Source organism: Saccopteryx leptura, chromosome 2, assembly GCF_036850995.1.
Source record: "Saccopteryx leptura isolate mSacLep1 chromosome 2, mSacLep1_pri_phased_curated, whole genome shotgun sequence".
Lineage (NCBI taxonomy): Eukaryota > Metazoa > Chordata > Mammalia > Chiroptera > Emballonuridae > Saccopteryx > Saccopteryx leptura.
In genome coordinates this window covers 10,545,791-10,562,994 of record NC_089504.1, presented here as the reverse complement: position 1 = coordinate 10,562,994, position 17,204 = coordinate 10,545,791, and the positions used below count along the sequence as shown (strand labels likewise).

At 41.8% G+C, this 17,204-nt stretch overlaps 1 protein-coding gene across 3 annotated transcripts in view; it reads right to left on the bottom strand.

The window, feature by feature from the left end:
- The window catches only part of GOLGA1 (golgin A1), a 50,981-nt gene that overhangs the window by 29,543 nt on the left and 4,234 nt on the right, over positions 1–17,204 (bottom strand). For all 3 annotated transcript variants that reach the window (XM_066367163.1, XM_066367164.1, XM_066367165.1), the window contains exons 4-10: positions 13,453–13,543; positions 11,270–11,344; positions 10,248–10,345; positions 7,662–7,694; positions 4,758–4,886; positions 3,196–3,365; positions 2,613–2,724 (exon numbers count right to left, since the gene is read on the bottom strand). In XM_066367163.1, the coding sequence (XP_066223260.1) occupies positions 2,613–2,724; positions 3,196–3,365; positions 4,758–4,886; positions 7,662–7,694; positions 10,248–10,345; positions 11,270–11,344; positions 13,453–13,543 (708 nt within the window). The remainder of the gene's footprint in view (positions 1–2,612; positions 2,725–3,195; positions 3,366–4,757; positions 4,887–7,661; positions 7,695–10,247; positions 10,346–11,269; positions 11,345–13,452; positions 13,544–17,204) is intronic.

Below are 17,204 nucleotides of genomic sequence, written 5' to 3'. Positions count from 1 at the left end.
GAAATAAAAGGTATACAGATTGGGGGAAAAAAACATAATAACTGTCTGTGTTTGCAGATGACAAAATCATTTATGTAAAAAAAATCCAAATAATTGACAAAGAAAAATCCTTCTGGCCTGACCTGTGGTGGCCCAGTGGCTGGGGCATCGACCTGGAACGCTAAGGTCACTGGTTCGGAGCCCTGGGCTTGCCTGGTTGGGGCACATATGGGAGTTGATGCTTCCTGCTCCCCGCCTCCCCCCCCATCTTGCTCTCTCTCTAAAATGAATAAATAAAATCTTAAAAAAAAAAAAAAGGCCCTGGCCGGTTGGCTCAGTGGTAGAGCATTGGCCTGGCGTGCGGGAGTCCCAGGTTCGGGCCAGGACACACAGGAGAAGCGCCCCCATCTGCTTCTCCACCCCTCCCCCTCTCCTTCCTCTCTGTCTCTCTCTTCCGCTCCCGCAGCCAAGGCTCCATTGGAGCAAAGTTTGTCCGGGCGCTGAGGATGGCTCTGTGGCCTCTGCCTCAGGTGTGAGAATGGCTCTGATTGCGGCAGAGCAACGCCCCAGATGGGCAGAGCATCATCCCCTGGTGGGTGAGCCAGGTGGATCCCGGTCAGACGCATGCAGGAGCCTGTCTGACTGCTTCCCCGTTTCCAACTTCAGAAAAATACCAAAAAAAAAAAAAAAAGAGTTAATCAACGTGGCAGGACACAAGGTGATCTGTGACTGCAAGGTTAGTTAGATAGAATCTGATGCCCTCTTATATGATCTCACAGTATTCTGTAGTTTTCCTCCCCCACATGCGTAGCTGTTTGTAATGATATTTTTATGTAACTATTGGTTAAAGTCTGACTTCCCCTCTAGACTACAAGCTGTATGCATTTTGCTTACCACAGTTTTTTCTAACACTCAACACAGAATAGAGCCTGGCACACAGTAAAGCTCAAATCATATATTTAGAATGAGTGAGGGAAAGTGTAACCAGTCTGGACAGTTTTTCCAATTATAAAATGGATAGTCCTGCTTGATATAAAAGGGTCCCTCAAATCCCAAACTTTTGCATCTGTTATTCCCTCCATCCTCACTCCCCAAAACGTATTCTGCATGCTTCTGCTTTCTCTGCCTCCTGCTGTCCTATCCATTCTTGAAATTCCAGTTCCTCCAAGAAGAGTTTCTTGATTCCTGTGCTGGAAATGCACTCTCCCTACAGCATACCTTTTGAATTAAAAAAATCCATTTCACTTATTTGGGACTTGTTGAGCTGTGAATTTTTTTCTTATGGTCACAGGAAGTTTGAATTCCACAGTAAAATTGTAAGCCTCTAAAAAAAACCACAGTACGTGTCTAGATTTTCAGTTTATTGAGAAGAGACCTCGTATTACAGTCGTTCATTTGTTTAAAATTTACTGGGTGCTCCTTGTTGTGAGGCAAAAGTCAAGAAGAAGCATGAGTTTTGGAGTGAGCGTTGGGTTAGAATCCAGCTCTGTCATTTACTGTATAAATTTGAATTAAGTATATAACCTCTTATTTTGCATTTAGGTTATCTGTAAGTTTGCTAATACTTAGCTGGAAAGGATATACAGACTTATATTTATACAAATCTTGTTGTACTGTACTGATGCTGTAGTCTCCCCTGCATGTGAGATTAGTGGTTCTCAAGGAATGATGATAGGATTCATGGTAACCCCTTCAGGGGGTGTTTTGTTACAAGAGAGGAAGAGCTAGACTATAAATGCCTGAAGGATGCTGCTGGCATTCAGAACTCGGGACAGGAAAGCTAAATGCCCTGCAATGCAAGGGACAATAAATAGTACAAACTGTTCTGCTCAAAATGGTGATAAGAAACATTCCATTGAGAAATACTACTCTACAATCAATAATATTATTGTTCACTTTTTCTTTTTTAAGTGAGAGGATGGAAGATAGTGAGACAGACTCCTATATGCACCATGACTGGAATCCACCTGTCAACCCCATCTGGGGCCAATGCTTAAATCAACCGAGCTGTTTTTAGTGCCTGAGGCTGACACACTCAGATCAAGCTATCCTCAGAGCCTAGAGCCAATGCTTGAACTAACGCTGGGCTGACACTCTATCCACTGAGCCCCTGGTCAGGGCCTAATGTTCATTTTTATATCCTCAGAATGTAGCACATGCCTAGAGCAGGAGAGCAATAAATATATGTTGGCCAAAAGGAAAAACAAACCAGTATTTGTTTGTTGTAATGATATCACTTATGAGCTATTGAACAAACCGGATTCGAGCCAGGAACGTCAAATGTACAACTTGGGCCACGTCAACCAGGACTATTGCATTTTCTTATGCTCAGGATCCACCATGTCGTATTTTAAGACATATCTGAGTAGGTCAAATGTGTGCTTTGAGAATTCCTGTCAAGACAATACTGAGCTCGTCTTTTAAGCAACCCCTGTCCAGCTGCATGGCCACTTCTGTCTTGCTAGACCAGGAATGAAGCAATGTGGACTACATGAGAAACAGGTTTTATCAGCCCTCCCAGGAGATTACTGACAGAATTAGTTTTTACCCCACTCATGAATTCTAGGAAGCCGGTCCTTTCTAGTACTCTACTTACCTGTTTGTTTTTTATTTTTTGTTTCTGTTCTACTTACCTTTTGCAAATCAATGGAAAGCTGCTGAATGAATGCTTGGAGCTCTTGTTCCTTTTGCTCTAGGGCTGTGATCTTATTTTCTGCACCTGTTTTTGAAGCTGTCGCAAGATCTCTTCATTGAAAGAAAGACAATGAACAAATTTGGATATCTCATCAAAGACAAAATCTTCCACAGAAAAGGTACAGATGGTTCTTTATGTGACAGGGGTGCAAACATTTGCCATGTGAAGATTATCAACGAAGAAGATACCTTAGCTCTCTCTGAAGCAGAAGCCCAAAGAGAAAAATTCCAACCAGGTTAAAGCAAGAAATCCTGATCTGCCTTTGGTTTCTCAATAGCTTAGAAACTAAAACATATGGAATTGTTCAGCAGGGCTGGAGGGGTTCTGAGCGTAGGCAGGTGAAGGGAAGTGAGGGTTCGGAGGTGAGGGTCCTGAGACCTAGGTAGATAAGGACAAGCCCAGAAGCTTTGCCAGAACGAAGATCAGAAAGTGTTGCAATGAGTAATGGGGAATGGTGGGCGGGTTATGGCCAGAGCTACCCTAACACCGCTTCCCACGGGCCCCACAGACCAAGCAAGAACCTCTGCTCTTCCAGCGTTGAGCAGTGTCTCTGCACTTCTTCTAGCTTCTGCCTTAGGTCTGATGACATCTGATGGGAGATCCTCAACTCCTCCTGGGTGTGACTAAGTTCTCTGGTTCGTGTTTCCAACTCTTGCTCCATTTTCCCCAGACTTTCTTCCTTTTTTAAAAGCTGACATAGAGATCAAGTTTCACTGAACCATTACTAAGAATTTTTTTTTTAAGTGAGAGAGAGAAGGGTGGGGGGAGAAGTGTCAATTCTTCGTTGTGACACCTTAGTTGTTCATTGATTGCTTTCTTATATGTGCCTGAACCAGGGGGCTACAGCAGAGTGCGTGTGACCTCTTGCTCAAGCCAGCAACCTTGAACTCAAGCTAGAGACCTTGGGCTTTAAGTCAGTGACCTTTGGGCTCAAGCCAGCGACCATGCAGTCATATCCATGATCCCACACTCAAGCCAGCGCCCCCGCGCTGAAGCTGGTGAGCCTGCGCTCAAGCTGGCAATCTCAGGGTTTTGATCCTGGGTCCTCAGCATCCCAGTCTAACACTCTATCCACTGCCACGCTGCCTGGTCAGGCAGAAATATACTTTTTTTTTAAGCAATCTGGACCAGTAAGCCAACTTTTATAACATTTTTGTGAGCTTCTAAGTGGCCTTATATGCCCAGTAGTGAAAAAGAAAGTCAAAGAGAATTTTTCCACTTTAATAAATTAAAAAATATATAAATATGATTAATATCAAAGACTCCTGGCCCTGGCCGGTTGGCTCAGTGGTAGAGCGTCGGCCAAGCGTGCGGAGGACCCGGGTTCGATTCCCGGCCAGGGCACACAGGAGAAGCGCCCATTTGCTTCTCCACCCCTCCGCCGCGCTTTCCTCTCTGTCTCTCTCTTCCCCTCCCGCAGCCAAGGCTCCATTGGAGCAAAGATGGCCCGGGCGCTGGGGATGGCTCTGTGGCCTCTGCCTCAGGCGCTAGAGTGGCTCTGGTCGCAATATGGCGACGCCCAGGATGGGCAGAGCATCGCCCCCTGGTGGGCAGAGCATCGCCCCTGGTGGGCGTGCCGGGTGGATCCCGGTCGGGCGCATGCGGGAGTCTGTCTATCTCTCCCTGTTTCCAGCTTCAGAAAAATGAAAAAAAAAAAAAAAAGACTCCTGGCATGTATTTATCAGCACTTAGAGAGTGACAAGTAGCAAAATCAAAATACAAGGGTCCACAGATTATGACAGTCTCAACATACAAAATTTCGAGTTTATGACACTCACTCCCATAAAAACTTAAAAAGTGTTTTGGCTTACGCCATTAGCATTGTACTTACGGGCTACGTGGGCAAACTAATTTGGATGCACGCAACAGGAGAATATGCAGTAATATGGTGTGTTTGTGTTTTTATGTTCTAGATTATGATTTTGCAACTGTGTTAGGATAGGTAAGTGACTTAGGCTAGCATGTGTATCGACTTACACCAAAATTCGGGTTGCGTCACTGTGGTAGGAGAACTGTGTCGTAACCTGGGGACTCCCGAAATCACTAACCTAGCCACATTAGCCACAGAAACCAGAATGCGCACCATGTGTTTCACTTTGCCCAGCTCCTGCTGCTGGAAGCCCTCTAGTTCATCCAGGTCATCTCGCCTCTGGAAAAGGTGCACACTCTGGTTCTTCACTTCCTGTAACTGAGCTGCCAGAAAGCTCTTCTCCTATTTGGAAGAAGAAGACATCGACTCAGGCAACTAAAACATCAAAATCATATTACGTAAGCAGAATGCTTAATAAAGGAAAATCTTAAGGACAGCTCTTGTCAGTAGATAATAACACACTGAGAATGAGAAGCTGTACAGTAACATGACCAATATGGCATTATCTACACATTAAGTTAAAAGTAAATGTTTTAAACGATAATGTTTTAAGTTTGATTAGCAATTCCAGATGTCCAATCTACATGTCTGCTCTCAGTGACAGACTCAACTGGCTAACATTAATAACTGAAGGAGCATTGAGTGCCCTTAAAAATTAGATGCATTTAAGTAGCACTGATTTCAGTTAGCAAGTCAACAAAAAGTAGACATGACTGGTATCAGCAGGTTATATTACTAAATGAGAATTTCCTAAGATAGATTCTCTTTTTTTGTATGTGTGACAGAGACAGAGAGAGAGACAGATAGAGACAGATAGGAAGAGAGAGAGATGAGAAGCATCAATTCTTCATTGTAGCACCTTAGTTGTTCACTGACTGCTTTCTCATATGTGCCTTGACCAGGTGGCTACAGCAGAGCGAGTGAGACCTTAAGCTCAAGCTAGTGACCTTGGGCTTCAAGCCAGTGACCTTTGGGTTCAAGCCAGCGATTATGGGGCCATGTCTATGATCCCATGCTCAAGCCAGCGACCCCACACTTAAGGCTGATGAGCCCATGCTCAAGCTGGCGATCTTGGGGTTTCAAACTGAAGTCCTCCGTTTCCCAGTCTGACACTCTATCCACTGCGCCACTGCCTGGTCAGGCCTAAGGTAGATTCTCTTAAGGATAAACCCTACTGTTGCAGTTTCCAATTCTTGATTGAAAAGAAATTAAAAGTCTAAAAAATAATATTTCCAAAAATCAGAGTTGCTTCAAAGACCTACACAGGTGTCTTGTTAGTCTTCCCCGATCTAAAATATTTCCCAACCGGCCTGACCTGTGGTGGTGCAGTGGATAAAGCATCAACGTGGAACGCTGAGGTCGCTGATTCAAAAACCTGCACTCGTCTATTCAAGGCACATAAGGGAGTTGATGCTTCCTGCTCCTCCCCTCTTTCTCACTTTCCTTCTCTCTCTCTCTTTCCTCTCTAAAATGAATTAAAATAAAATAAAATAAAATATTTCCCAACCCTTCCTTTGAGAAGAAAGCAGGGGAAGAGAGATAATCTCCTTAGTGAACTGAAGTAGGTTTTATTTAGTTCAGTTCTATATGGATCCTCCCCCGTTACCATAGTTTTAAAAGATAAAAATATAGTCCAATGAGATTTACAACTGATACAATCTTAAAAGTTTCATTTAAGATAAGAAAACTGACCTAACCCACACCATAATATTTAAGACCATCATTAACACGTTTAGAGGTTTCTTTTTTCAGGTACACATTTCTTTGGGAGAAAGCTTGACCTTTCTATAATTCTTTCCTTGTGTGAATATGTTAAGCATTCTGATTTAATAACCAGATTTCTACAGAACACACAAAGAAAATCACTGGTTTAAATTTTTTTATCTCAAGAATAAAGCAATAATAAAATTCATCTGTTTAATAAAGTTAACAGTAAATATATTTTGCAACAATATATTAATCTAAGAAATAATTTTTGTGCCATGAAAAGTAATTTAGGATTACTCAGTGAAAACAAGGAATGAATATAGCAGTAGCATGTAATTCAGGCTGAGGGCATTGACTTTTTTTTTTAGTTTAACAGACAGTTATTCCTTCAGTTGAACAACCTCTACAAACAAAATAGATGGTTTAAGATTTCTGAGTGGAAAGAAATTTAGGTCTTAAGAGGTTTCATGAGCTTGCTATATATTTTCTAGAAATCCTTTAACAGCCTTTGAAGACCCCTGCCGGCTGCGGCGAGATAGAAAGGAGAGAGTTTCTCCCACCATCCCTTTTGGACTCCTTCACTATTGATTATTTCAAATTAAAATGTTTTTCTAATTATAGGCTTGAAATTTCATCTTCCTGTTCATGTCTGAGAGCCAGGAATACATTACCTTAGGCACCTACACAGTGTTATTTAGACAAGCTATGGTGCTAGAATAATCAATTTTCCTCATCTGTGTCTAGCCAAGGGTTCTCTCATCTGCTCAGTGCTGAGCTTGGAGAAATGCCTTCCTTTCACTGTCTCCTCAGAAAGTATTCCTAATGTTACCGCAGTGTCAGTCAGGGCCCCAGCAGGAAGCAGATGGCAGACACAAATTAGGTACAGTATTTGAGAAGAGTCTAATAAAGGGACTTTTCAAAGTCCCTTTATGTGGGTAGGGTAGGGTGACAAAACCCAAAAGAAAAAAAGGTGCTAGTAACAGATGGGCATGAAGGGGCAAAGAGATGAAGAGGTTACAAGAAGCCCAGAGAGAGAAACCATGTCAAGAGGGTAAACCAAAAGTCTGACTAAAGCTGTGACCTTTGGCCATGGGTACAATGGACCTACAGGGAGAAGGCTGGGGAAATAAACATCTGACCTCACTCTTCCTCCACCGGTGGAACACAGTCAGAAGCAACAGGGCGATGGAGCCCGGCTGATGCAGGTCCTATCAGCCATCAGGCACACAGAGAAAGGTGAGAGGGCGGAGAGTGTACTGGGAAGGGCATGCTCACCACAAAAGGGTAAGACATGAGTTTTTCAAGGCAGTGCTTAATCATCCATACCCTGCTTCCACAGGCTGGTCTAGTTATCAGTACACTGGGCACTGAAAAACATTCATAATGACACGAAAATAAAGATGAACTAACCTTTTCAAGTTGATTCACTTTTTCTGACCATTCCTAAAACAAAACAACAAAAAAAGCAGTTTCCAGGGAAGGGTATCAGTAATATCAAGATTTTCAGAAAACAATCTAACCACCTCCCCCAAAACAACCCACCAACCAAACAAAATGGCAAATTAAAAAACTGTAACAAAAACCCCCCAACCAACCAAACAAAATTACCCTGGCCAGGAAGCTCAGTTGGTTAGAGCATCATCCCAACGAGCCTCGGTTGCAGGTTAGATCCCAGTCAGGGCACACACAAGCAGCAGCCAATGAATGCATAAATAAGTGGAACAACAAATCAACATTTCTCTTTCTCCCTCTAAAATCAATAAATAGCCTGACTGGTGGTGGTCAAGTGGATGGAGTGTCAACCTGGAACTCTGAGGTCACAGGTTTGAAATATGAGGTCACCAGCTTGAGCCCAGGGTCTCTGGCTTGAGTGTGGGGTCACCAACATGATCCTGAGGATGCTGGCTTGAACCCAAGGTCACCAGCTTAAGCCTGAGGTCACCAGATTGAGCATGGGGTCACTGGCTCAACCCCAAGGTTGCTGGCTTGGCTTAAGCCTGAGGTTACCAGATCAATCCTCAATCAAGGCACATACAAGAAGCAATCAGTGCACACTAAGTGGAGCAAAGAATTGATGCTTCTCTCTATCTCCCTCCCTTTCTCCTGTCCTCTCTCTCACTTTCTCTCAAATAAAATAAAAAATAAATAATTTAAAAAGCCCAAAACAGCCTGACCAGGCGGTGGCGCAGTGAATAAAGCGTGGAACTGGGATGCCAAGGACCCAGGTTCGAGACCCCAAGGTCGCCAGCCTGAGCGCAGGCTCATCTGGTTTGAGCAAAAGCTCACCAGCTTGGACCCAAGGTCGCTGGCTCGAGCAAGGGGTTACTCAGTCTGCTGAAGGCCCGCAGTCAAGGCACATATGAGAAAGCAATCAATGAACAATTAAGGTGTCGCAATGCGCAACGAATAATTGATGCTAATGATTGATGCTTCTCATCTCTCCGTTCTTATCTGTCCTTATCTATCCTTTTCTCTGTCTCTGAAAAAAACAACAACAACAACAAAACCCCCCAAAACATAAAACTCCCCAGGAAGTTGGCTTAATATTAAGAAAGCCAAAAGTCCTAAAAGAAGAAAATAAACTTTATGTAACACAAATATAAGCCTGAAGATTTTTACCAAGTAGAGCACCCAAACAAAGCTTTATCTGCTGTTCTGATGCAGCTTTTCACCTTGTTTTGAGTGTTTTTCCATGATAACTATTATAATTTCTTGGGATTAGGATTAGCTGGGACCAGCAGAGTTGGTAACTCTGTACTTGATGTTTTGTTTTGTTTTTAATTTTTACTTATTGATTTTAGCAACAGAGGAAGGAAGAAAGGAAGTGGGGGAGAAGATGAGAAGGTGAGAGAGAAAGAGAAACATTGACTTGTTCCTGTATGTGCCCTAACTGGGAATTGAACCCAGCAACCTCTCTGCTTTGGGATGATGCTCTAACCAATTGAGCTATCTGGCAAGAGCTGTATTTGATGTTTAAAAATTAATTTAGTGAAGAGGAAGGTCTTCAGCAGCACCTAATAATTATTTTTCTTCTCATCTTGATTTTACCAATATGCTTTATACCATCTGGTATAAATTAATGGACTAGGGATTATGCCCCTTATTCACAAATCAGTGAATGGGAAGAAAATATCTGCTGGTACAACAGGCCATATCCCAAGTGCCTGCCATCAGAATCTATTCATTTTAGATGAGTTCTTCATTTATATATACTGATACAATAGTTAGCCACTAAGTATTGGTGAATGATATTTTTTCAGGCTAGTAAGTGCCCTAGATCGCAAATACACACTTTAAAACCAACCAACCAACCACCCCACCTACAGTAGGTAAATTACACATTTTCTTACATGCAACATAATATGATAAATTGACACTATATTATAGATCATTATACTATCTTGATGCTTATCTTAAATTTAAAATGCCATTGCACAAAATATACTTAATAGCCACTAATAGCATTATTGTCCTTTCTTACTGTCATTCATTCAGCGTCTTTCAATGGGTAATTCTAATGAGATTATAGGAGCTCCCTTCTGTCTGCTGGGCTGGAGATGAAGAAATCTGGGAGCAGAGATTGTAAGAACTATGAACATCGTGGATGATGGCTAGCTTGATAGCATCTCTCCACTATAAAAGGCAAGTGTTTGGATCTGGGCTTTGAAACAGGTTTTTAGAGGACAGAGTCCTTTTTCCTTGTCTTGGGGCTCGCTACCAGATTACAGACACATAATTTCCCTTCTCCATTTTCCAAAGCTACACAGTTGCAGAATGATACTCTCACATTCTGGACACATTTCATGATTATAATACAGTAAAATTTCTTGATAACATTCCACCCTGAGACCAAATGAAATCTCAAAGAACATATATAGCAGTCCTTTTCTGCTAAGTTGTAAATATTTCCTATCAGGTCTATGTCATGATTTTTTAAAATCACGTCACTCAGTGAAATCTTTTCACCAGTCCTGCGCAGTGTCACATGTAAAATACCTGGTCCTTTCTGGCTAATGCCAATGCCTGTTCTTCTGCCATTTTGGCTCTGTTGGCTTGAAATGTCTCATTCTGCTCTTGAAATTTCCTCATGGAAGCTGTTAACAAAGAGGCTTTATTTGAGATATGAAAATATTTCAGAAACAGCATGACAAATAACCCATGTGATTACTTTACAACTGTCACCTAACAAAAAGGGCCAAAGTAGCATCAGTGAATTTTGAGACTGGGAAAAACGTGATCCATCCCATCTTGAATTTTACAGGGTCTTTTGGTCTTAGTAATATACCAACGTTTTCTGCTGGTTTCCTGTTGTTTTTGTTTTTGTAATAATCAAGTACATACACTTAGAAACATGCCAAAAGGTAACTTTTTAAATGGTACAGTGATAGAACACTGGGTTAGGTAAGATGCGAAAAAACACCCATGCTGTTGCTAAGTGATGGCTATTACCACCTTACAGAATTAAAAACTAAAAGAAAGATCAAAACAAAGCACCATATAAAAATATTTATTTCACTTTGTTTTCCTTTAAAATTTTTGAGTGTATATTATACCAATGGAAATACAATAACTTCTGTTAGCATTTTCTTGGATTGAACCCAAAGAATATATGACTTAGGGTAGACTAAACAAAATGTATATTGTTTTGTTGGAAGAGTGATGACAGAGATTTCCCCAAGTTTTGGAACACAGTAGGAATGGAGCTTTGGCTAGACTAGAACCAAAGTCTCCTAATCTAGATCCAAGGGTCAGGCACTAGACTTTGCCAATAAACTGGTCAAGGGGATGGACACAGCTGATAATGACCTTCTCCTAAGAAGCATGCCCGTGGGCAACACAAATATGAGTTGTATGTTACTAAATATCAAACAAATATTCTATCAACCTGATTGAGAAATACATATAGTACTTATAAAGATTTGAGCTATGACAGTAAAAAACTTAACCATATACTATAATTTCATTTCAAAAACTAAACCCTAAAAAGATAGAAAAAAAAAAGGAAAAAAAATACGTACAATCCTGGTGTTTTTCTAACGCAATTTCAAGCTTCTCTTTTATCTTCTGCAAGTTTCGGACCTGCTCAGCATAGTCTTGGGTGAGGAGGGTGACGCACATACCAGGAATGGACAAACATTAGGAAAGGAAGTTAATTAAACAAAAAAATGAGTGAAAATGATGATGATTTTCTCAGCCTGAAAACCATTCCTGTTAAGGAAAGCTAAGCAGCCAGCCTCCCATTAACAATGAACAACACAGGCAGACAGGTCTAGTACAAAGTATCCATGGTATACATGGTGACTACACACAGGCAGCTCTGTTCAGCCTTGGTCAAGAACAACAATCGGGCCTGGTTTGGTCATCAGAAACACCCTGCTGTGAAAACCAGCATGATCTATTTACTTAATTTCAAATCTGTTTTCATTTCCCCTTCCAGTTTTAGCAGGACCAAAAAAGGGAAGTCACTCAACAGCTCATTTATTGTCCATACAACTTTCAAGTAATAGCAGACAGCCTACCACAGTGCTGCCTTTACAGTGAAAGTACTTCAAACTCTAGAGAAGTCAGCGGCCTAGGCCACTTTAAAGGTGAAAATCAGAATTAATTACCCAGGTGGCCAAAGAGGATGGTATGGCATATGGAAAAGTAGACAGGCTTTAGTTCAAATCCCAACTCTGTCAGCCTTTAAGAAAATGATTTATCCTAAGTATCAGTTTCTTCATTTGTCAAATGATGCTGTTAAGTGTGCCTACCACAAAGGATGCATTAGATAATGGAGCATTTTATGTACCTTATGCACCTGGCACACGTGCTCAATAATAGGGAGCTGCTATTGTTGCTGTTATTATTCATACTGCGCCTGTAGGAAAACACCCAGGACATAAGTGGTCTCAGTAAATGTCAGTTCTCTTCCCTGTCCCTTTCTCTACAATGTAAGTCAACTCCAGGCTATTCTCCCATTCACATTAGGGAGGTTACATATTATTTTATAGCCTTTGCCACATTTTGCCAGTGTAACTGATATTATTCACACTAGGGCGTAAGAGGCTAGTACCAACTGAGTTTAAAGCAGACTTTAATTAAGAGTATGGGCCTGACCAGGGGTGGTGCAGTAGATAAAGCGTCGACCTGGAACGTTGAGGTCAGTGGTTCAAAAACCTGGGCTTGCCTGGTCAAGGCACATACAAGAGTTGATGCTTCCTGCTCCTCCCCCCTTTCTCTCTCTCTCTCTCTGTCTTTCTCTGCTATCTAAAATAAATAAAATCTTAAAAATAAAATGAGTATGGACTGTAGTATCAAGCAAATCTGGATTTGCATCCCAGCTCTACCACCTACTGCTTGTGTGACCTAAACCTCTAAGCCCAATAAGGCTACAGTGAGGACAAAATAATGGACTGGCTAGAAGCTGTGAACTATACTATGGACCTTTGATAACTGCAAAAACACAGAGAGTTCACATACAATTTGGTGAATTTTGCAGTCTATTGCTTTCACTTCAATAAAATGAGCATAAGGCCAAGGGACAAAAAGAAACACAGAAGCCACTGACCACTTTACAAGATGAAACTTTGAAAATGTGTCCACTGGCAGAAACCAAAATAAGATCTCACAACTCCACCACAAATATGATCTACTCAGGCAAAGGATATAACGAGAATTGTGTAAATTGTAAAGTACACACAAAAGACATAGTGAGAGTTACTGCTTCCATATAGGTGAAGTAACAAATACTACTGAAAAGAGGCCCAAAGACCAGAATCACACTTACACAGGTGATATGTAGCTGCAACAAGTGGCAACATAGCACCAAACTTCTCTGGTGTTGAGGAATCCAACATCTGCCAGTCATTCCCTGTAAATGGTATCCCCTACTTCTCTCTACCCAAAAGCAAGCTATGCTATTGGCTAAAAAAAATGGTCAAATCTATTTACATATACTTTTAATACCTTTTATACCCATGGCTAGAAACCTCAGGAGCAGAAAAACGTGTTGTTGTTTTTTTAAACCTTAAAACTTAGTTTTGAATTAACATTCTTTAGTACACTAACAAAAGACAAAAACAAGGGGGTACAAATTGTTCGTTTTTTTACTAAGAAGATCAAAATAACTATAAGGTTATGTGTATGAATATTTTACAAGGAGAGAAAGTCAGGCAAAGCAAATTTCCTTTGTTCGCACTTTATAAATTCTGAGACATACCAGAAAGTCTGGCCTCCAATTTCCGTATTTGTTCATTCCTTCTCAGAAGCTGAGACGAAAGATCCTCTCTGGAGCTGCTTCCATCAGAAGCCTGTTGAGATAGACACAAGAAGAGGTCATATGCATCCATGGGTGTTTGGAAGTGTGAGACCACTCTACTGAGCCAAAAAGTAGCAATGCTTGTTTTAGGTTTGGTATTATTTTGTGATCACTGAAAAGTGGCTTCTTTTTTTAATGTTAATTTTATTAATTTTAAATAGAAAGGAAGTGAGGATGGAGGGAGGGGGGGGAGAGAGAGAGAAAGAGAGAGAGAGAGAGGAACATCAAACTGTTCCTGTACGTGCCCTGACCAGGCATTGAACTGGCAACCTCTGTGCTTTGGGTCGGTGCTCTAACCAACTGAAGCTATCTAGCCAGAGCTGAAAAGCTCCTTGATTTACCTGGGCCCTAGCTTCTTAACCTATAAAGTAGAAGCAACACTATATCCATTCATAGTGTAAAGGAGATAGAAGATGCTAAACAGATAAATTACATGTGTGTGTATACATGCTATTGGAATAAAGGATGGTGAACACACCCATTATGATCTTTTTGTTTTGTTTTGTTTTAGTGAGAGATAGGAGACAGACAGGAAAGGAGAGAAATGAGAAGCATCGACTCATAGTTGCTTATCTTTAGTTGTTCATTGATTGCTTCTCATATGTGCCTTGACTAGGGAGCTCAAGCTGAGCCAGGGACCATGGGGCCACGTCTATGATCCCGCGCTCAAGCCAGCAAACTCGGGGTTTCAAACCTAGGTCCTCAGCATCCCAGGTCGATGCTCTATCCACTGGGTCACCGCCAGTCAAACGAAACCCATTATGATCTTATTACATCAAATACATAATACAAAATATGTTTTCGGTGATTAAAAAAAGGACATCACTTTATTTTTCCAAAGGTAAAGTCCTTGGATAGAGAGGGGAAGGTTCTGTGGTGACAAAGAGGGGAAAGCTGGTCTGTGATGAAGAGACTATCACTGACATGATCAAGTTTCAGTATCTTCATCTATAAAACAAAGGGATGTCAATCTACCGCTCTAAAATGCATCAAAAACCTTAGCAGATAATGCACAGTCAATAAATAAATATACTAATGAGATCAGTTTTCCCCACCAATCTACATTATCTTAAAACACATGAGCACTTTTATTTTGGACACTGCTTATGACTGCTAATAAACATCTTGCTTTATCTTTTTAGCTCTGATTATAATTTTTGTTAAATACAGAAGAGTAGTGAGAATGATTCAATGGAACATTCTCTATTTTAACAATTGCTGATGTTTTCCCATATTTGCTCCATCAATTCTTATTATACTGAAGTACTTTAAATAACAGATATCAAGGTTTTTCATTCTAAATACTTTGATAACCATTTCCAAGATATTAAGGACATTTTCCTTTATAACCACAATATCATTATCACACCTAACAAAATTAAAAATAATAGTATCGCCCTGGCCGGTTGGCTCAGCGGTAGAGCGTCGGCCAAGCGTGCGGAGGACCCGGGTTTGATTCCCGGCCAGGGCACACAGGAGAAGTGCCCATTTGCTTCTCCACACCTCCGCCGCGCTTTCCTCTCTGTCTCTCTCTTCCCCTCCCGCAGCCAAGGCTCCATTGGAGCAAAAATGGCCCGGGCGCTGGGGATGGCTCTGTGGCCTCTGCCTCAGGCGCTAGAGTGGCTCTGGTCGCAACATGGCGACGCCCAGGATGGGCAGAGCATCGCCCCCTGGTGGGCAGAGCGTCGCCCCATGGTGGGCATGCCGGGTGGATCCCGGTCGGGCGCATGCGGGAGTCTGTCTGTCTCTCCCTGTTTCCAGCTTCAGAAAAATGAAAAAAAAAAAAAAATAATAATAATAGTATCTAATATCTAGTCATGTTTCTCTATTTTATTCCTAAAATGTCTTTAAAGATAGTTGAACAATTCATTTTAAATCATTTATCCATTTTGCCACCTGCCCATCCAGCATTTACAGAGACCTAATACAGTATATAGTTAAGAGAGAGTCTCTGTAGGCAGAAGGTCCAGGTTAAAGTCCCAATTGTAACTTATAAAGTATAGAAGCTGGGCCAATTATTAACTTCTCTGTGCACTGGTGGCATATGTCAAGTATGATAGCAAAATGATGTACTTCACTGAACTGTAATGAGGAGTGAATAATTCAATATTTGTCAAGTCCCTAAAACAGAACCATGCACATTGCTTTAATACATATCATCCATTATTAGAAGTTATGATTATTACTGTTAGTGAGACATCCTCTCGCCAGCATTGTGAAGCACAGAGAATAGTGGTAAGAGTCCTTACCTAAAACAGCAGCAGCTATAGCAACTACTAATTACAAGATGCTTATAAAGAGCCCGGCACTATACTACAAAGTGTTTTATATACTGTGTGGAAAAGAGTTAACATCACAGGCCTCAGACTGCCATTCTTAGCAAGGTCTGCCCAGAAGGTTAGCCCTTGGCTGGCCTATGGGAACTTAAGATTTTGCAAGGGTTCCCAGTATTCCTATGAAGAATGGCTCATTGTACCCTCAACTGATTGTGCGAAACAATATGGTTTATGTTAATACCAGTTTTCCTTCTGGGAGTCTGAAATTTTGGTAAATGCTAGGCAGAGGGTGCCTCCTAACTAGCTTCCCAATAAAATTCTTGGGCATTGAGACTCTAATGAGCTTCTCTGGTAGACAACATTTTACCCTGAGTTGTAACAAATCATTGCTGAGGGAATTAAGTTGTCCTATGTAACTTCACTGGGAGAAGACTCTCGGAAGCTTGTGCCTGGTCTCCTCCAGGCTTTGCCCCCCGTCCCTGTGCCCTTTGCTGATTATGCTATGTACGTTTTCACTGTAAGAGATGACAGCAGTGAATGCAACTGTATGCTGAGTCCTGTGAGTCCCTCCAGTGAATAACTGAGCCTATGGGTGAACCTTGGGGATCCAACACATACTTTAACAAAGACAAGTACAGTTCCTATCCCCATGGTACAGATGTGGAAACTTAAGGCATAGAAAAATGAAGGAAGTTGCTCAAAGTCACACAGTAGTGACGGAAGCAGAAAATCAGATCAAGATCTGACTCCATAACCTGTTCTGAGTTTCCAACTGCTGTACTCTACTGCCTTTCATAGAGCTCCCAGTTTACTGGGAAAGACAAACAGACAAATCAACAACAATGCAGGGTAACAGCTGCTATTACTGAGGTAAGAAGGCGGCCAGGGACCAAATTCAGCCAGGAGGGTAGAGGGGTCAGAGGGGTGGGTCAGGTCAAGGAGGCTTCCTGGAAGTAACACGTGAGCCCCATCTTCAAGGATGCACAGAGCCTGCCAATGGAACACAGAAGAAAAAGGAAGACACAGGAGATGTTCCAGAGACAGGAAATAGCATATGCAAACAACTGTGGGCATAAAGAAATGTTGTCTATTCCAGAAAGTACAATAAGTTCAATATAGCTGGAGCCTGACCAGGCGGTGGCGCAGTGGATAAAGCGTTGGACTGGGATGCAGAAGACCCAGGTTTGAGACCCTGAGGTCACCAGCTTGAGCGCGGGCTCATTTGGCTTGAGCAAGGCTCACCAGCTTGGACCCAAGGTTGCTGGCTCAAGCAAGGGGTTACTCGGTCTGCTGAAGGCCCGCAGTCGAGGCACATATGAGAAAGCAATCAATCAACAACTAAGGTGTTGCAACAAAAAACTGATGATTGATGCTTCT